This window comes from Rhinatrema bivittatum, unplaced genomic scaffold, assembly GCF_901001135.1.
Source record: "Rhinatrema bivittatum unplaced genomic scaffold, aRhiBiv1.1, whole genome shotgun sequence".
Classification (NCBI taxonomy): domain Eukaryota; kingdom Metazoa; phylum Chordata; class Amphibia; order Gymnophiona; family Rhinatrematidae; genus Rhinatrema; species Rhinatrema bivittatum.
The window spans coordinates 66,328-81,958 of NW_021821054.1; the positions used below are offsets into that span (position 1 = coordinate 66,328).

The window sequence follows — 15,631 nt, forward strand, 5'->3', positions numbered from 1 at the left end:
TTTGGGATAAGGGTGTAACCTATGCATGTATTTGCTGATTTTCTTATGCAGGCTATTACAAAACTATCTTCTTAATGACTGACTAGCTAAAGGTTCCTGTACACCAAATTCTGAAGGGAGCTGTGGTCTCCACCAGAGCATCTTCAGCTCTAAAGGCAGATCGTAGGTTAAAAGGGAGAAATACTGGATCCCTGTGAATGAACAGCCAGGCTGGAAGAGGTTCTCTTTTCTGACAAGCTAGAATTGGAGAAAGCTGTACTGATGGATCAGCACCAATTATAAATTACAAGAATAAGAGGATTAACAACAGAGACGCAGGGACTGTGAGATGAGCAGACAGGCTTTATTACTTTCCTGGGCAGCTTTCTGAGCTGTACGTTGGACCTACATATACCTCATCTGCCTTCCAAAGTTCCAGCTTGCAAGGTGGCATGGAAGCCACACATCTTCCACAGTGACGGTCTAGTCCTAGACAGTCTGAGAGAAGCACGAGAGCCCAACCAAGGCAGGGGTCGGCAAAATACAGCCGACTGGCAATAATGTATATCAAAAAGGAACAGAAAGAAGAAAATGCAAGATCTAAACTAAGGGGGTTTGAAAGCTTGCTCTCAGCGCCCCTTGATGTCCGATGGGATGTACTGCAGAGGATGGGCAGGCTGATTCTGGAGAGCTCTCAGGCGAGCCCGCTCCTGGTTATTCCTCAGAATCTGGTTAATGCAGAACTCGCTCTCCTGCCCCACCTCTGTCAGCCGCAGGTCGAACTCCACCACCGTCTTATTGTCGGACATGCCTTCCACCAGCTGCTTGCCACCATCCTGGAATTCCAATGGAGAAACCATTAAAGCCAGACGTCAAGGGGCATATTCACCTCACAGGCAAGGGGCCAATTACAGCCAAATGCCTGTGTGGGGGCCAGTGCACCAGAGATGAGATGCAATATGGCCCTTCCTGTCACGTCTTCCTGCTGTATTATCAGTACTTAAAATTCAGGCAGCCGCTCTGCTCTTCCCTCTTTTGTGTTTGGGGAGCGCAGAAACAGCAAGGGCCTGGCTACCCTGAATCCATTCTCAGCCACTAGGAAACTCTATGGACCTTCTTTTGCAAGCCCCACCCGAATAAGACACATTGGCTACTCTTAACAGCTGCTGCAACTGTGAAAATATCGGCTTCCTGCTGCTACTGACAGTGAAGGGACGTTCTCCTTTCCATAACGTGCTGAAGTCGCTGAGCTAATGCTCTGACCCACAGCCAGAAGGCACCTGCAGGATGGATTCTGGTCTCCCTGAACGCCTGCTGCTGTACGCATTCCTCAGCATTACTGCTCTACCCGATAATCTTAAATGGGCTTCCCTCGCCACGCCGGGAAAGAAGCAACTTACCATGCCAATGCGGTTGGAAGAGAGGTTGATGGTCCGCAGCACCTTGTTCCGGGACAGGACAAGAGAGAGGACGATGCCCGTGGGCTCGGACAGCTCATTGCTGCCGAGGTGCAGATTGGTCAGGGTGGAGTTGGTCAGCAGGGCGTGGCATATTGCCTGGCCTCCCTCATCCCCTAGGCGATTGAGCCGCAGGTTCAGGGAGGTCAGAATGGAATTTCGGGTCAGGGCGAGGGCAATGACCTGGGCCCCATTGGCCTGGATTCGGTTGTTGCACAGATCGATGGTTTCCAGCTTGCTGTGGTTGATAAGTTTGCCAACGGCTCGGGCGCCTCGATCACCGATCAGATTGTGAGAAAGGTCCAGGTGTACCAGGGACGGGTGCTCCAGCAGACTGTTGATCAGCACTCGAGCTTTAACATCGTCCACTTTGCTCTTATACAGCTTAAAAACCTGCAGAAGGGTAAAACAGTAAGACACTGTGTAACCATGTCCCCAAATAGGACTCCCTAATTCCTGTTACACAGCTGGTGCAAGAAATAGCCTGTTATACCACTGAATGCCTCCCTCATGAGGATAGGGGAAGGCGGTTTCAAATTACCTTCAAAGTCTTGCAGATCTTGAGGAGTTTGGCCAGGGAGAAGCAGTCCGGGTAGGTGAAGTCAAAAAGGTTCCACTCAAAGTTCATTCCGCAGCTTTTCACCCCGTAGACCAGGTGCAGCTCCTCCAAGTTGGACAAGGCACCGATAACGAACCCCAGATCCAAGTGGTCTGTGGTGGACATCTCGGTGCCATTATCGCTCCCCGAGTCGGAGGTGTCTTCCTCTTCATCTTGCTTTCTTAGGTCCATCTTTATTGGCGGCAGGAGCTGGGTGATGTTCAGTTTCTTGACATACTGCTTGCAGAGGGGAAGGGCGCTCCGGATCACACCAAGGTCTGTCACCCCTGGGATGAAGTGCTCGATGATGTTCTCCAGGTGACGTTCAAAGAACATCCGCTTCCAGCTGCCCCCGTAGGAGGAAGTGTCGCAGATTTCCCAGCGCTTGGTGCAGCACCTCTGCCAGTAGCCCTCATCACTTATCAGGTTGGCTGTGACAGAGAGGGGCAGGCTGGTGGAGAGTTTTTGCAGGACGTGCTCCTGATGCTTGGGGATCAGCTTTTCCACAATGGGATGGGCTGCATGAGAGAAGAGAGAGGATTGTTGGACTCAGTTGCTACAACTCTCATGTCCATTGTCACTCATTTCACAGAAACTTACAGGGAATTTGTTTAGGGCTGTAACCTCTTGCTACACTCCACTACTCTCTGAATACAAACCCCTGGCTGTAAAGCCCAGGGTTTAACCGGGCAGGGACTGGGCGCTTCTAGTCAGAGAGAGCGAGCAGGCGATACCCGTCTCGCTCCCTAAGGAGGCAGCTTAGCGCTCTGAAGAATCCCTCCCACCCCCCTGAGGATCTTTTCCGAGCGAGCTGCTAGAAATGTGAGTACCGCAGGGACCCCTCCCACTACACCTCAACCCAGGGTGGGAAGCAGTAAAGGGATCTGTTGTTCCAGGAGACAGGAATCAGCCACAGGCTGACGGCCCCCAAACTCTGTCACTGGGGGTAACTGGCGCCCCCCTACTGCAGTGGTCCCCAACCCTGTCCTGGAGGCCCACCGGCCAGTTGGGTTTTCAGGATACCCACAATGAATATGCATGAGAGAACATTTGCATGTATGGAGGCAGTGCATGCAAATTTTCTCTCATGCATATTCATTGTGGGTAACCTGAAAACCCGACTGGCTGGTAGGGCCCCAGGACAGGATTGGGGAGCACTGCCCTACTGGATTCCCAGATCAGGGAAAGTGAGACCTGTTCAGCTCTTTGCTTCCTGTGGAACCAGAGCCTTGTAAATAAAGTCAAACCAGTCTGGAAGCAGTCGGGAGTCCCAGAAGAGGGACTTGCACCGGTAGCCAAAGAGGGGAACGTTTCTTTACTGCCAGGCCCCTCCCCTCCTGGGCTCTGCTGTGACAGCTGACTGAGCGGAGGGATTCGGAACCAGTGTTCCCTCGAAGGTGTGCGTTATGCATGATTGCACAGCATTCTTCCAACGGCCATGCCTATGCACACCCTTCTGCCCCGGGGATGCCAGCAACGCAGCCATGTTCAGGATTTGTGGGGTGCTGCTTCCTGGCTGCAGGAGACCAGTAGCCGGGAAGTTCTGGCCTGTCAACTTTGAACGTACTCGCGGTGCTGGCACAGATGGAGCTGAGCCGCAGCCACAAGCCAGGCAGGGAAGGTGAGGGGGGATGGATGCTGGGGAGGTCGAAGGAGGGAAAAAAAAAGGCAGGGGACAAATGCTGGGGAAGGGGAAAAGAGCGTGGCAGCAAGGGGGAAGAATAGGATAAAGAGGCATTATATGGAGAAGGGAGAAAGCAGAGATGGAGGAACCGAAGAACGGGCTGAAGGGGAGGAAAGAATAGGCAAGGCCTGATTGCCCTATTGGGGAATTGGGCATCCCCTGTGGGCCGCTGGGCCAGTCACACTGTGAGCTCGCCCCTTATAGACCCAGGAGCCAGTATTCAGTAAGCTGGTTGGTGGATAATTTAGCTGACTAAAGTTAGCTGCATAACTTATCCTGGATATTGAGTGGGATAAACATCCCACTCAATATCCCTTACTAAAATTATCCGGCTACCTGCAGCTGCATAACTTTAAAACTAACCAGCCAAACTGTAGGTCTAAAGGTATCTGGTTTTGTGTGGCTGGATAACCGAGCACTGAACCAGATATCTTCAAAGGGTCCCGTCAGTAGGAGGCCCCAGCCTCCACTTGCTGCTGACGTGAAAGTGAGGGGGAGATCGCATAAGGGGACTGAGCATGGGTGATGAGGGGGAGGAATTATCCTTCTAGCCCTGCGGGGAGGAGGGGGGTTGGGGCAAGTTAGACAAACTCCACCCCACCCCCTACAAGCTGCCTCTGAATGCAGCAACTTAAATCCGGTCCTGGAATTTGCATGGATGAGTGAAAAAGGCCTTGTAAATTTCTGGGCGTCCAACCAGTCGCCAGCAGGAGCATCCCGCCCAGTGCCCCTCACTACATCGGGCCTTGAGGTCCTGTGAATCACTCCGCCAAGGCCAAGCCCTGCTGCTTTCTACTTCCCATGCGGTGGGACAGGACCTCACCAAGGCCTGGAAAAAGGAGGAAAGTAGCAGAGAGAAAAGAAAGAGAGTTCCTTTTCAGGTGTTGGCCCAATTTACAAAATCCCGCAGAGCCTTGCTGTTAATCTCCCTTTTGATAAGAGAAAGGGGTAAGAGTGGAAGAAATTGGAGAAATTACTTACCTGATAATTTCGTTTTCCTTAGTGTAGACAAATGGACTCAGGACCAGTGGGTTTATGCTCCCCTGCCAGCAGATGGAGACGGAGCAAGCTGATGTCATGGTATATATAACCCTGCAGTGACCCCAGCCTGCCAGTATTCTCCTTGTCCAGCAGATGGAGACAGAGCAAGCTGACGTCACGGTATATATAACCCTGCAGTGACCCCAGCCTGCCAGTATTCTCCTTGTCCAGCAGATGGAGACAGAGCAAGCTGACGTTATGGTATATATAACCCTGCAGTGACCCCAGCCTGCCAGTATTCTCTTCAAAAGCAACTGAGGACAGACTAGCAAAAAACTTGATAAAAAACATAATTAAAAACAGGCAACCATAACTATACTCAACCAACTATAACAGTGAACTCCCGTAAGATTCCAGGTACCCCAAGCTAGGGACTGGATGAATCCTTTGGGACCCAGAGCTCCACAAGACTATTGACACACTCATGCGGCAGCCGAGGGCAGGAAGCGGAGTCCATCTGTGTACACTAAGGAAAACAAAATCATCAGATAAGTAATTTCTCCATTTCCTAGCATGGACTCAGGACCAGTGGGATGTACCAAAGCTACTCCCCAACAGGGTGAGAGGCTGCCCGCGATCCAGTCAACACCGCTCATGCAAAGGCTGCATCCTCCTGGGCCTGCACATCCCGACGATAAAACCTGGAGAAAGCGTGTAAAGAGGACCATGTCGCAGCTTGGCAGATATTGATAGGAGACAACAGACTAACTTCCACCCATGACACTGCCTGAGCCCTACTAGAATGAGCCCTAACCTGAGTACACAACGGCTTTCCAGCATCCATATACGTGGCCAAGACCACCTCCTTAATCCAGCAATTTATTGTAGCCCGCGAAGCCTGAGCACCCTGCTTACTCCTGCCATGGAGAACAACTGGAAAGTTTCAGAAACCAGCAGATACCACATGACAAGACGCTTAACATCCAAGGAGCGCAAAAGGCAAAAATCCTCCGCATCCTTGACCTTATCCAGGGATGGCAAGGAAATGGACTGATTCAAATGAAATTCTGAGACCACCTTAGGCAAGAAGGACAGAACAGTGCGCAGCTGCAATGCCCCCGGAGTCACCCAAAGGAACGGCTCCCGGCAAGACAAGGCCTGCAGCTCAGACATTCAATGCGCAGAACATATAGCCACCAAGAACATTGTTTCAAGGTCAATAACCACAAGGAAAGGCTACGCAGCGGTTGGAACATAGGGCCTACCAAAAAATCCACGACCATTTTTACATTTTATTAAAATGTATTAATCGCCTTTCACAAATGGTCAAGGCGATTTACAATAAATACATACATACAATAATTGAGAAACATAAAACATGACAAAACATAACATGAATTTCATATAGAAAATTGAGAACAGTGAACAGTGTCAACAAAATATTGCCCATATTCAAACATATAAACAATTGTTGAAAACATTTGTCAATATCCACAATCATCAGTCATATTCAAAATCAACAGAGTTGCACTTATAAGAAGGAGTAATTAGATTAAGGCAGCTGAATATATGGTTCCACAATGGAATTGGTAACCTCAAGGGAGGCCTAAGATGCTTCACTCCCTTCAAAAAAACAGGCCACATCAGGATGAGACGACAAGGAAACACCATTCACCAGGCCTCTGAAACAGGCAAGAGCCTCAATCTGCACCTTCAAAGAACCAAGGGCCAATCTTTTATTCAACCCATCCTGCAAAAAATCCAGAATGTAATGGATCTTAACCAAACGAGAAACAACAACCATGCGCCTCACACCAGGCCTCAAATACTCTCCAGATCCGCACATAGGCTAAGGAAGTGGAGAACTTTCGTGCACAGAGTAAGGTGGCAATCACCGTAGCAGAATATCCACGCTTCAACTAGCGAGCCCTCTCAAGGGCCAAACTGTAAGACAGAACCAAGTCGGATTCTCATGAAGAACCGATCCCTCCTGCAACAGATCCACATGCAGCAGAAGACAAAGGTGGGGGAGGTCTCCATCATGAGTCTTCACAGATCTGCATACCACAGAATCCTGGACCAGTCTGTTCTCACCAGAAGTACTAGGCCCCCTGTGGACTTCGATTTTGCAAATTATCCTACCCCAGCAAGGGCCACGAAGGAAAGGCATAAAGCAATCTGTCCTCCAGCCAGATCTGTACAAGAGCATCTATGCCCAGGGACCACAGATCTCTCCGGCGACTGTAGAAGCAAGGAACTTTCACATTGCAAGAAGTCGCCATCAGGTCCAGGAACAGAAGGCCCCAGCAATCCACAATCAGCTGAAACGCCACATCTAACAACATCCATTCTCCTGGGTCCAGACTCTCCCTGCTGAGAAAGTCCGTCTTTACATTGTCTTTTCCTGCAATGTGAGAGGCGAGATCATCTGTAGATGTCCTTCCGCCCATTCCATAAGTTGGTCTATTTCCTGCGACACTTGCTGTCTCTTGGTTTCTCCCTGGTGATTGATGTAGGCCTCAGTCGTCGTGTTATCCAACATCACATGGATCACTTGACCCTGAAGCCTGTGGGTGAACTGCAAGCATGCCAACCGGACTGCCCGGGCTTCCAGGCGATTTGATGTTCCAGAGGGGACTCTTCAGCATTCCAACGTCCTTGGGCCATCAGCTCTTGACAGTGAGCCCCCCAACCCGGGAGACTCACATCTGTCATGAGTACCAACCAGGTCAGGGAGGACAAGGAAACTCCCTCTCTCAGATGAGCCTCCTGCAACCACCACTGGAGGCGAGAGCAGATTTCCATCAGCAAGTGCAGCTGAACCAAATAGTCTTGAGACTGCGGGTTCCAAAGAGACAGGAGGGAGTTCTGAAGAGGATGCATATGCGCACTCACCCACAGCACCACTTCCAGGGTTGCCGCCATCAAGCGAAGCACCTGTTGATAGGACCACACTGACGCATCTGAGACATCAATTTCTGAATCCAAACTTCTGGCCCCGTGTCAAACCAAACCCCCAGATACTCTAACAACTGAGAAGGCTGATGATTGCTCTGGTCTCCAACCGGTTAATCAAGCACGATGCCTCTTCCACCGACCACCGTCCCTGTACCGAAAGGTCCTGACAGTCTGCACCCCACCCCGAAAGGCTGGCATCTGTAGTTACCACTGTCCAGGTGGGAATCTCCAAGTCCAGCCCCCCGGCGCAACTTGTCCAGGAGAAGCCACCAAAAGAGGCTGGAGCATGCAGATTCGGTGAGAGGAAGAGGTAGCAGAAACTGCTCTGAGATGGGGTCCCAATGGGTAAAACGAGGAGCTTTGAGAGCGAGATTTACTTTCTTTAGGTCTAACAAGGGTCGAAACACTCCGTACTTTTTCGGTACCACAAAATAGATGGAATAACGACTTGTTCCCTGCTCCTACAGAGGAACCAGAACCACGGTGCCAGCATAACCCAGAAGAGCCTTCGCAGGGGACGAGCAAACTCTAAAGCAAACAGGGGTCGACCACACTAAGAGCCCACCAGTCCGACATGATCTTGGCCCACTCCTCTGAGAAAGACTACCCCCGATTACCGGGACCGAGAAGAGGGCTAGCCTCACTGCATTGGGAAGGCTTAGCCCCACCAGTACCCTGACTGGAGCCCATCGTGCTCGACCTGCAGGCCCGAAAGGACTGAGGCCAGGATTGCAGCCTTCCCAAGGCCTTCCCCCTGACCAGATGCCGGAGCTCTGCGCTGTCTGAACGCCTTTATCTATGAAAACAGGAGCAAGACGGAAAGGGACCCTTGGAGCCCTTGGGCTTGTCCTCCAGTAATTTGTGGACTCTATTCTCTCCCAGTAGCTTGATCAGCTGGTCCAAATCCTCACCAAACAGGAGCTTGCCCTTAAAAGGCAATGCCCCGAGCTGAGCCTTAGAGGAAACATTTGCAAACCAGTTCGGCAACCACAGAAGTCTCCAGGAAGAAACCGCAGACACCATCGAACGGGACGAAGTAGGAATGAGGTCATAAAGGACCTCAGCGCCGTAAGCCTCCGCAGCTTCCAGATGCTCTGCCTGCTGAGACTCAGCGGGTGACAAGTCTGCCCGATCCTGTAACTGCTGCAACCATCTCAGAGAAGCCCGAAGCATAAAACTGCTGCAGACAGCCGCCTGAATGCCAATGCAGACACCTCTTAAATCCGTTTAAGATGCAACTCCAGCTTATCTAGCACATCCCTCAGAGCGGTGGCCCCTCCACCAGGATGGTCATCCTCTTTGTGACCGCCGAAACGGAGGCATCCACCTTCGGAACCCGAAGCAACTCCAAAGTGTCCGCGGGCAGCCGGAATAACTTGTCCATAGCTCTGCTCACCTTCAGGCCCGTCACTGGAGTATCCCACTCCCGGACCACCAACTGCTGCACCAACTTGTAAAAAGGAAAAGTCTTGGCTGGGCCCCACAGGCCCGCCACGACTGGGTCCACCTCCTCGCAGCCCGCATCAAATGGGGAGCCGCTATGCCCCATTCCACCAGGATCAAGGGACCCAGCTCCTCCTTATGGAACAGGCGAAGCATCTGGGGAACGTTGCCCTCCAGAGCGGGGACTGACTCCATCTCTCCAGACGGATCCTGTGGACTCCGCTCAGGATCAGTGGCTGAGGTGCCAACCTTCGGCACGTCCCCTCAGACATATCTGTTAGTGTTTCAGATAGCTGTGGGAGGATCCTTGGGCCGGTGGCAGATGACCACGCCCTCGGGGGAAGATCCCGAGAGAGACCACCGGTCAGGCTCAGAGTTTGGAGATAGACACACACGAGGTTTTTTTTATTAAACAGTATATTGAACCACCAGAGGTGGCAGTAGTGAGCTGGAAGCGCCCGGCTGGGCTGTAGTCCCTCAGATACTGGAACAGCGATCCCTGGATAACCGAGCTGTAGAGAAACTGAATATAGTGAGTAGGCAGGGTATGCAGAGTTCAGGAACAGAACCTTGATGGTAACACTCACACAATAGTCTCTTAGAAGCAGCCCAGGAGCTGGAAATGAAGTAGGCCCTCGAGGAGCGAGTACCTGGTTCCAGGGAACACTCTGAGAGAGAGATGGTAACTCACTGGTGTTGTAGGCAGCGAAGACTTCCTGACAGAAGTGGTATTCAATAGCAAATCCGGGAAGGTGGGCCCTCGAGGAGGGAGAATCGGTTCCAGACTGCGACCTGAAAAACAAGAGAGAGCGAGGCCCCCGAGGAGCGGGTACCTCTGGTAAAGTCTGAGGAGGCAGAGTAGCAAAGTATGCGGAGAGCGAATCCCATCCGCAGCGATACCTGGAGGAAGCTAGGCATTCTTTCCGTTGCTAACTCGATTAGTTAGCAAATTCAGAGACCTTAAGTATCCGGTGAGGATGACGTCATCTCAGGGGGACGCCCCTGAGGTTCGCACCACTGCTGGTACTTGAGTCAGGGCCACGCCACGCGCGCGCCCTTAGGCTTCTGGGAAACATGGCGGAGTGCAGCGTCCAGCCGGCCTGGGGACGCCGGAGGTCGGCAAGTTGACGCCGCGGTGGCCAATCTCCCATCAAGCAAAGAGGGAGTAGCCAAAGAGTTAAGGTGGGCGTAGTGGAGACGTCGGGCAGCGACGGTCGCAACAATATCGGAGGAAGCCCCCTCCAAATTTCCAAGTTTTGGAGACCCCTGGCCCCAATGAATCCTCAGGGCCCCAGGGAGCTTAAACCTCTTCACCTTCAGAGGATCGGTGGCCTGGTGCTCACAACAGGGCCGCCCCATGGCCTCACAGGCAATGAAAGCTTTGAGCCTTAAGAGCACAAACTTGGGCGAAAAAGGGGGGAAAGGAATCAGTATCCTCCTCCAGATGATCAAACTCCCCCTCAGACTGCTGCCTGCGGCCCTCCCGGGCCTCAACGGGGCTTAATTTGGCCGGGGAAAGTGCAGGGGGAGATCCCCTCCCCCAGCTGCGATCGGTGCCTTAGGAGTGAATGTCCCCAAAATGGCCGCCGTTCCCGCGCTCAGTGGGAACGGAGCTGCAGCCGCACACCGAGCAGCCTTAGAACCTCCCGACCCACGCTGTCGTGGAGATGCCGCCGCAGGCCCCCCCCCCCCCAACACACACACACAGGGGCCAGTACACGACAAGCACGGAGAGGCCGACCCGCAGACGGAGCATCAGAGCTCACTAGACATGCCGGGCTGCAGCGGGGTCCACACGGGCGGAGGAAGCAGCGATAAAACAAACCAATCCCCGAAAAGCCTCACAGCCCGAATGAAAGGAGAAAACAGGAAACCCGATCAGGCCTGCCTTCCTCTGTTCTTTATAAGAAGAAAAGCGAGCAGCTTAGCTGAAGAGAGGCCGAGGGATCCTCCTCGCGCTCCTGGAGGTCAGGGAAATGGACCACCAGTTTTCACCTTCACTAGGTCCCCAAGAGCAGATTAGGGTCCCCAACCCCTGCTTGCTCGGCCCTACGACCAGGACCTGTCATCCTCCTGGGAGGGGATCTGCTGTCAGCACCGGACAAGTCACAGACTTCCAGTCCTCTCTCTCTTTTTCTGTTTGAGCGCCTGGCTCCCCAATGATTTCCTCGAGATGCCCTCCCCACTGGGGAGGCACCTGGAACAGAGGCCGGCGCGCGAACAACGAGCGCGCGTCACCGCACGCACCACAGGCTGCACCACGCGGCATCGGAGGATTGGGGGAAACGCAAGAAACCACGGGGAGAATAAAGAGAAAAGCCCTCCCTCCCCAGCAGTGAAGGAGTGAGCCAAAGGAGGACCGAAATCCTCGCCTACCTGAGAGATGTGCCGCTACCTCCGCACTTTTTTTTTTTTCCAAACAAAACTTTCTTGCCTACCACCAAACAAAAAAACCAGGCTCTGAAGGGTCCCCAGTGCCCGCCAGGGAGAGTGAGCCAGGTCCCCTGGTATCACCCTGGGCACAGAGCTTACAGGGTCCGCAACCCTCTGCTCGCCTGCCTCAAATACCAGGGGGGATGGTCCCACCAGGTCCTGACAACCCCCTGGGAGGCTAGAAGTCTAACCCAGTAACCTGCTGGTCTTATATCTCAGACTGCAGGATTTTGCACCTCCACCATCTGCTGGAGACAGAGAAATTCTGACGGACTGCAGGTGGCACCTCAGGATATCGGGCAGCTCAGTCAAAACTTCTCTGTCGCCATCTGCTGGAGGGTCAGGAATCCAGACTAATCCGGGTACGTAGAGAGAATTTTCTTTATTCAATTTAAAATTATCCATCCAAAATCTGAAGCAATCCCCATCCGCTGGAGACGGAGAATACTGGCAGGCTGCGGCCACTGCAGGGTTATGTATATTATGACATCAGCTTGCTCCATCTCCATCTGCTGGTAGAGGTGCATAAACCCACTGGTCCTGAGTCCATCTGTCTATTTGCTAGGAAACATTCATATTAACATAGTTAATGACAGCAGATAAAGACAACCGACACATTCCGTCTGCCCAGTTATCTCTGGCCACACTGCCAGGATATAGCCAGGGTTTCAGATTTTAGGGGTTTAGAAAATGTGGGCCCAGTATTCAAAGAAATCTGGTTATCTAAGTTATCCAGAAATTACTTATCCAGATAACTCAGAAGGGAAATTTAGTAGCACGGCTATGCTGCTGAATATCAATTGATAGACTCTAGTTATCCGACTAAATTATGTCCAGATAACTTTAGACCTGCTATTGAGCAGATCTAACTTATTCAGTTAACTTAACCAGGAAAGGCTGAATACAGGCACTTATCAGGTCAAGATAACCAGATAAGTAGCACTGCCCATTCCCTGCCATTGACTATCCGGTTTCTAATTAGCGGATATTCAGAGGATGCCACTTAGATGGATAAACCCTACTAATCAACATTAGGCCCTGTAAATTTAGCTGTTTATTTGCCAGCAAATTCGGTGATCTCTGAGAATACAAAAAGCTAGGGTTTCTGATTTTAACTTTAAACCATTAAATCTCAATAAACACTGAATAAAAAAACAATAGGTGTTTATTGGATAAACCCTGGAAAAACTGCACTTCCCTGAGGGCATGCTCAGCACCTATTAATTTCTATTATACCCCCTAAGAGACATCACCCCCAGCACCTATTAACTTCTATTATACACCCTAAGAGACATCGCTTCCAGCACCTATTAACTTCTCTTATACAGTCTGAGAGACATCACTCCCAGCACCTATTAACTTCTGTTATACCCCCTAAGAGACATCACTCCCAGCACCTATTAACTTCTATTATACCCCCTAAGAGACATCACCCCCAGCACCTATTAACTTCTATTATACCCCCTAAGAGACATCACTCCCAGCACCTATTAACTTCTATTATACATGCTAAGAGACATCGCTCCCAGCACCTATTAACTTATATTATACATCCTAAGAGACATCACTCCCAGCACCTATTAACTTCTATTATACATGCTAAGAGACATCGCTCCCAGCACCTATTAACTTCTATTATACACCCTAAGAGACATCACTCCCAGCATCTATTAAATTCTATTATACCCCCTAAGAGATATGAACCTCTTACACTCAAAGTTGGTGATTATATGCTGGAGGCAGAGGTCTGTCAGTGGTGGCACTGTGTAAAGTGACCACTCTGGATCCTCTGCGATAATCCTACGCAGCCTCCTGATAGCAGACGCTGGCTGTTTGCCTATCTGTAAAGCTTGACGGTCCAGTAAACCAGCATAACCGGCAGAATCTGCCATCTTCCGCTCCTGGACATCCATCAGAGGGGCGCTCGCTGCTGGGATCATTGCTCAGCTGCCTCTAGTGGCTCATTTCTGCCAAAGAGAAGTTCAAATTGGAAAAGAAATCAGCATCTTTTCTAGCGGTTAGATCAGAAGCCTTTAGGGCAGGGCCTGTTAATTAAGTGGTACTAGGGGTAGCAGAGGCAGTGCCTGAGTAAAACTCCAATGCCATTCCAGTTTAGCTGAACTTTTGTTTTGCATTTATTTCTTTGTAATTTTTAATTTGCATTTATACATTGAAGACAACTATAAAATTATCGTGCCGTCAGTAGCTGCAGTGGTTAATGTGCTATTAGGTTTTTAGAGTTAGTAATTTCTAAGGTTGGGCTCAAGATGAGTTACATTCAGGTACAGTAGGTATGTATGTCTCTGCCCCAGAGGGCTTACAGTTTAAGAGCAGAAAGTAATAAGATGCGCTTGGCAGAGTCGAGTTTTGTGCACTAATTTTACCACCAGTGCAGCAAAGTGTTTTGCACACAAAAAGTGTGCAGGCAATGTACGCCCTTCATGCAAGTCTTATGGTAATGAAGGCATTAGCTATTACCCCCCCCCCCAATGCAGGGTGCTGCGTTGGCTAAACTCAAATTTTCAGTGTTAAGAAAACCTAACTCCCATTCAAAGGTGGAAAAATATTCTAGGGCTAATGTTAGCTTACGAACAGAAGCTTAAGTACTGGTGCCGGGACCTGTACTCGGGATTTAAATGCACAAATCCGCATGTGTGCACATAAATCTTTCCCTCTTTTTAAATACCCCCACGGGCCAAGCACTATGCAGCCCACTCTGGGCTGTGCTGTGCCCTAGGGCAGCCGTGCGTCCGTGGCAGACCGGCCTTTCCAGCAGGCAGGCGGGGGTCGCCCTGGAGGAGCTGCAGCCTGGCCCTGCTCTTCCCTCTTTTATTCTGGCCAGCAATCATTTTGTGTGCACATAAGAAGGCAGGATTCGCGCTTGTGGGCACATAAACTCCGGAGCCGGGATGTGGGCTTGGCCTATGTGCACGCCTGGGCCCTCCGGGGGTGGGGGGGGGGCACACATTCTGCGCAGCGCAGTGCTAAGGCCCGGCCCCCGGGCTCGGAGCTTCCCCGGTACCGGGCTGTAGTTTTGCACCTCAGAGGGCCCGGCTGCGCGCTTCCCTTTCCTGCAGCGGAAGGGTCTGCTCTCCTGTGCTTAACGTGCGGGGACTCTCCGGCTGCAGCAGGGCTTAACGTTACCGGCCTTCTCCGATCCTCCTCCGCCGCCGTCCTCCCGCTCAGCGTCCACGTTACCCCGGCAACCCCCGGGGAAGGAGAGAGGCCACCAATCAGCGCCGCAGGGAGGGCGGGGATTCTCCGCCCCTCCTCACCCCGGTGGAAGGAAGTAGCCAATCAGCGCTGGGGGAGGGGGAGGGGAAGTGGGGGTTGGAACGGGAGGCGCTGTGCCTGCTGCGGGCTGAGCTCTGCTAGGGAGGATGCAGGACAGCAGCAGAGCCCGTAATTTCCATAACCTTACTGTAATTATTTTGTAATGTTTTATTTTTACTTTACTCATTCTGTATATCAGTTTGACAAGGCATGTAAAATTGTCATGCCAATACATGTATGTGAATAGGAGGGGGGCCAGAGGTAGCAGGAGGGAGTCAGAGAAGTCCTTGATCTAATTTTCTAATCACCCAATCAAGAAGTCAATCGGATTTACTTGACACAATCTCCCTCCAGTGAAACCCTTCCCGCCTGGCTTCTAATTCCTTAATTATGCTTTCCTTCAGAAGGCTCTTCATTAAATTCTGTCCACCAAGACAAGACTGTAGTTTCCAACTTCTTCTATTAGAACGGTTATAAAAAGGGACACCACCCGTTCATCTTCAGGCCTGGGGGGTCTTTTATATCCCCAAAGATCTATTGCACCTGGCCTGGCAGAGATTCCAGCAGGTTTCCCATGCGGCCTCCAGGGCCTTGTCCACTTCCAGTTTTGCTAGTACCACGCAATCACGCTTTTCCATAAATGGTGTCTGTGTCGGGATCTATAGCAGCCTGGATTGTTCTGTGGTTTTTTTTCCAATAGGATGGGTATTGGTGTTCTGGGTCTTGTAGTAATATTTCTGGCAGTGAAAGGTGTTTGTGTGGCAGTTACTAAAGTGGCACCATCAGAAGTTGATTTTTTTTTTTTAGGGGAAACATCGAAGGTTC

General features: G+C 51.2%; 1 protein-coding gene across 2 annotated transcripts; it reads right to left on the bottom strand.

The window, feature by feature from the left end:
- Positions 1-319: 319 nt before the first annotated feature.
- On the bottom strand, positions 320-14,746 carry LOC115082401 (dynein regulatory complex subunit 5-like). Of its 2 annotated transcripts, none has more exons than XM_029586620.1 (5): positions 14,678-14,746; positions 13,245-13,500; positions 1,978-2,552; positions 1,380-1,829; positions 320-815 (listed from the first exon to the last, which is right to left on the bottom strand). In XM_029586620.1, exons 2-5 carry the CDS (start codon positions 13,471-13,473, stop codon positions 609-611), a joined length of 1,461 nt encoding a protein of 486 aa, XP_029442480.1. In that variant the 5' UTR covers positions 13,474-13,500; positions 14,678-14,746; the 3' UTR covers positions 320-608. The 2 variants fall into 2 exon arrangements, with proteins under 2 accessions (XP_029442480.1, XP_029442479.1); XM_029586619.1 differs by having other exon boundaries at positions 14,574-14,728.
- Positions 14,747-15,631: the final 885 nt, after the last annotated feature.

Excerpts from the sequence above, each read along its gene's own strand:
- LOC115082401 (XM_029586620.1), bottom strand. The coding sequence starts at position 13,473 with ATGATCCCAGCAGCGAGCGCCCCTCTGATGGATGTCCAGGAGCGGAAG. Across the intron at positions 2,553-13,244 it reads TATAATCACCAACTTTGAGT|CCCATCCCATTGTGGAAAAG; the intron begins GTAAGAGGTTCA and ends TCTCTCATGCAG. Across the intron at positions 1,830-1,977 it reads AGATCTGCAAGACTTTGAAG|GTTTTTAAGCTGTATAAGAG; the intron begins GTAATTTGAAAC and ends ACCCTTCTGCAG.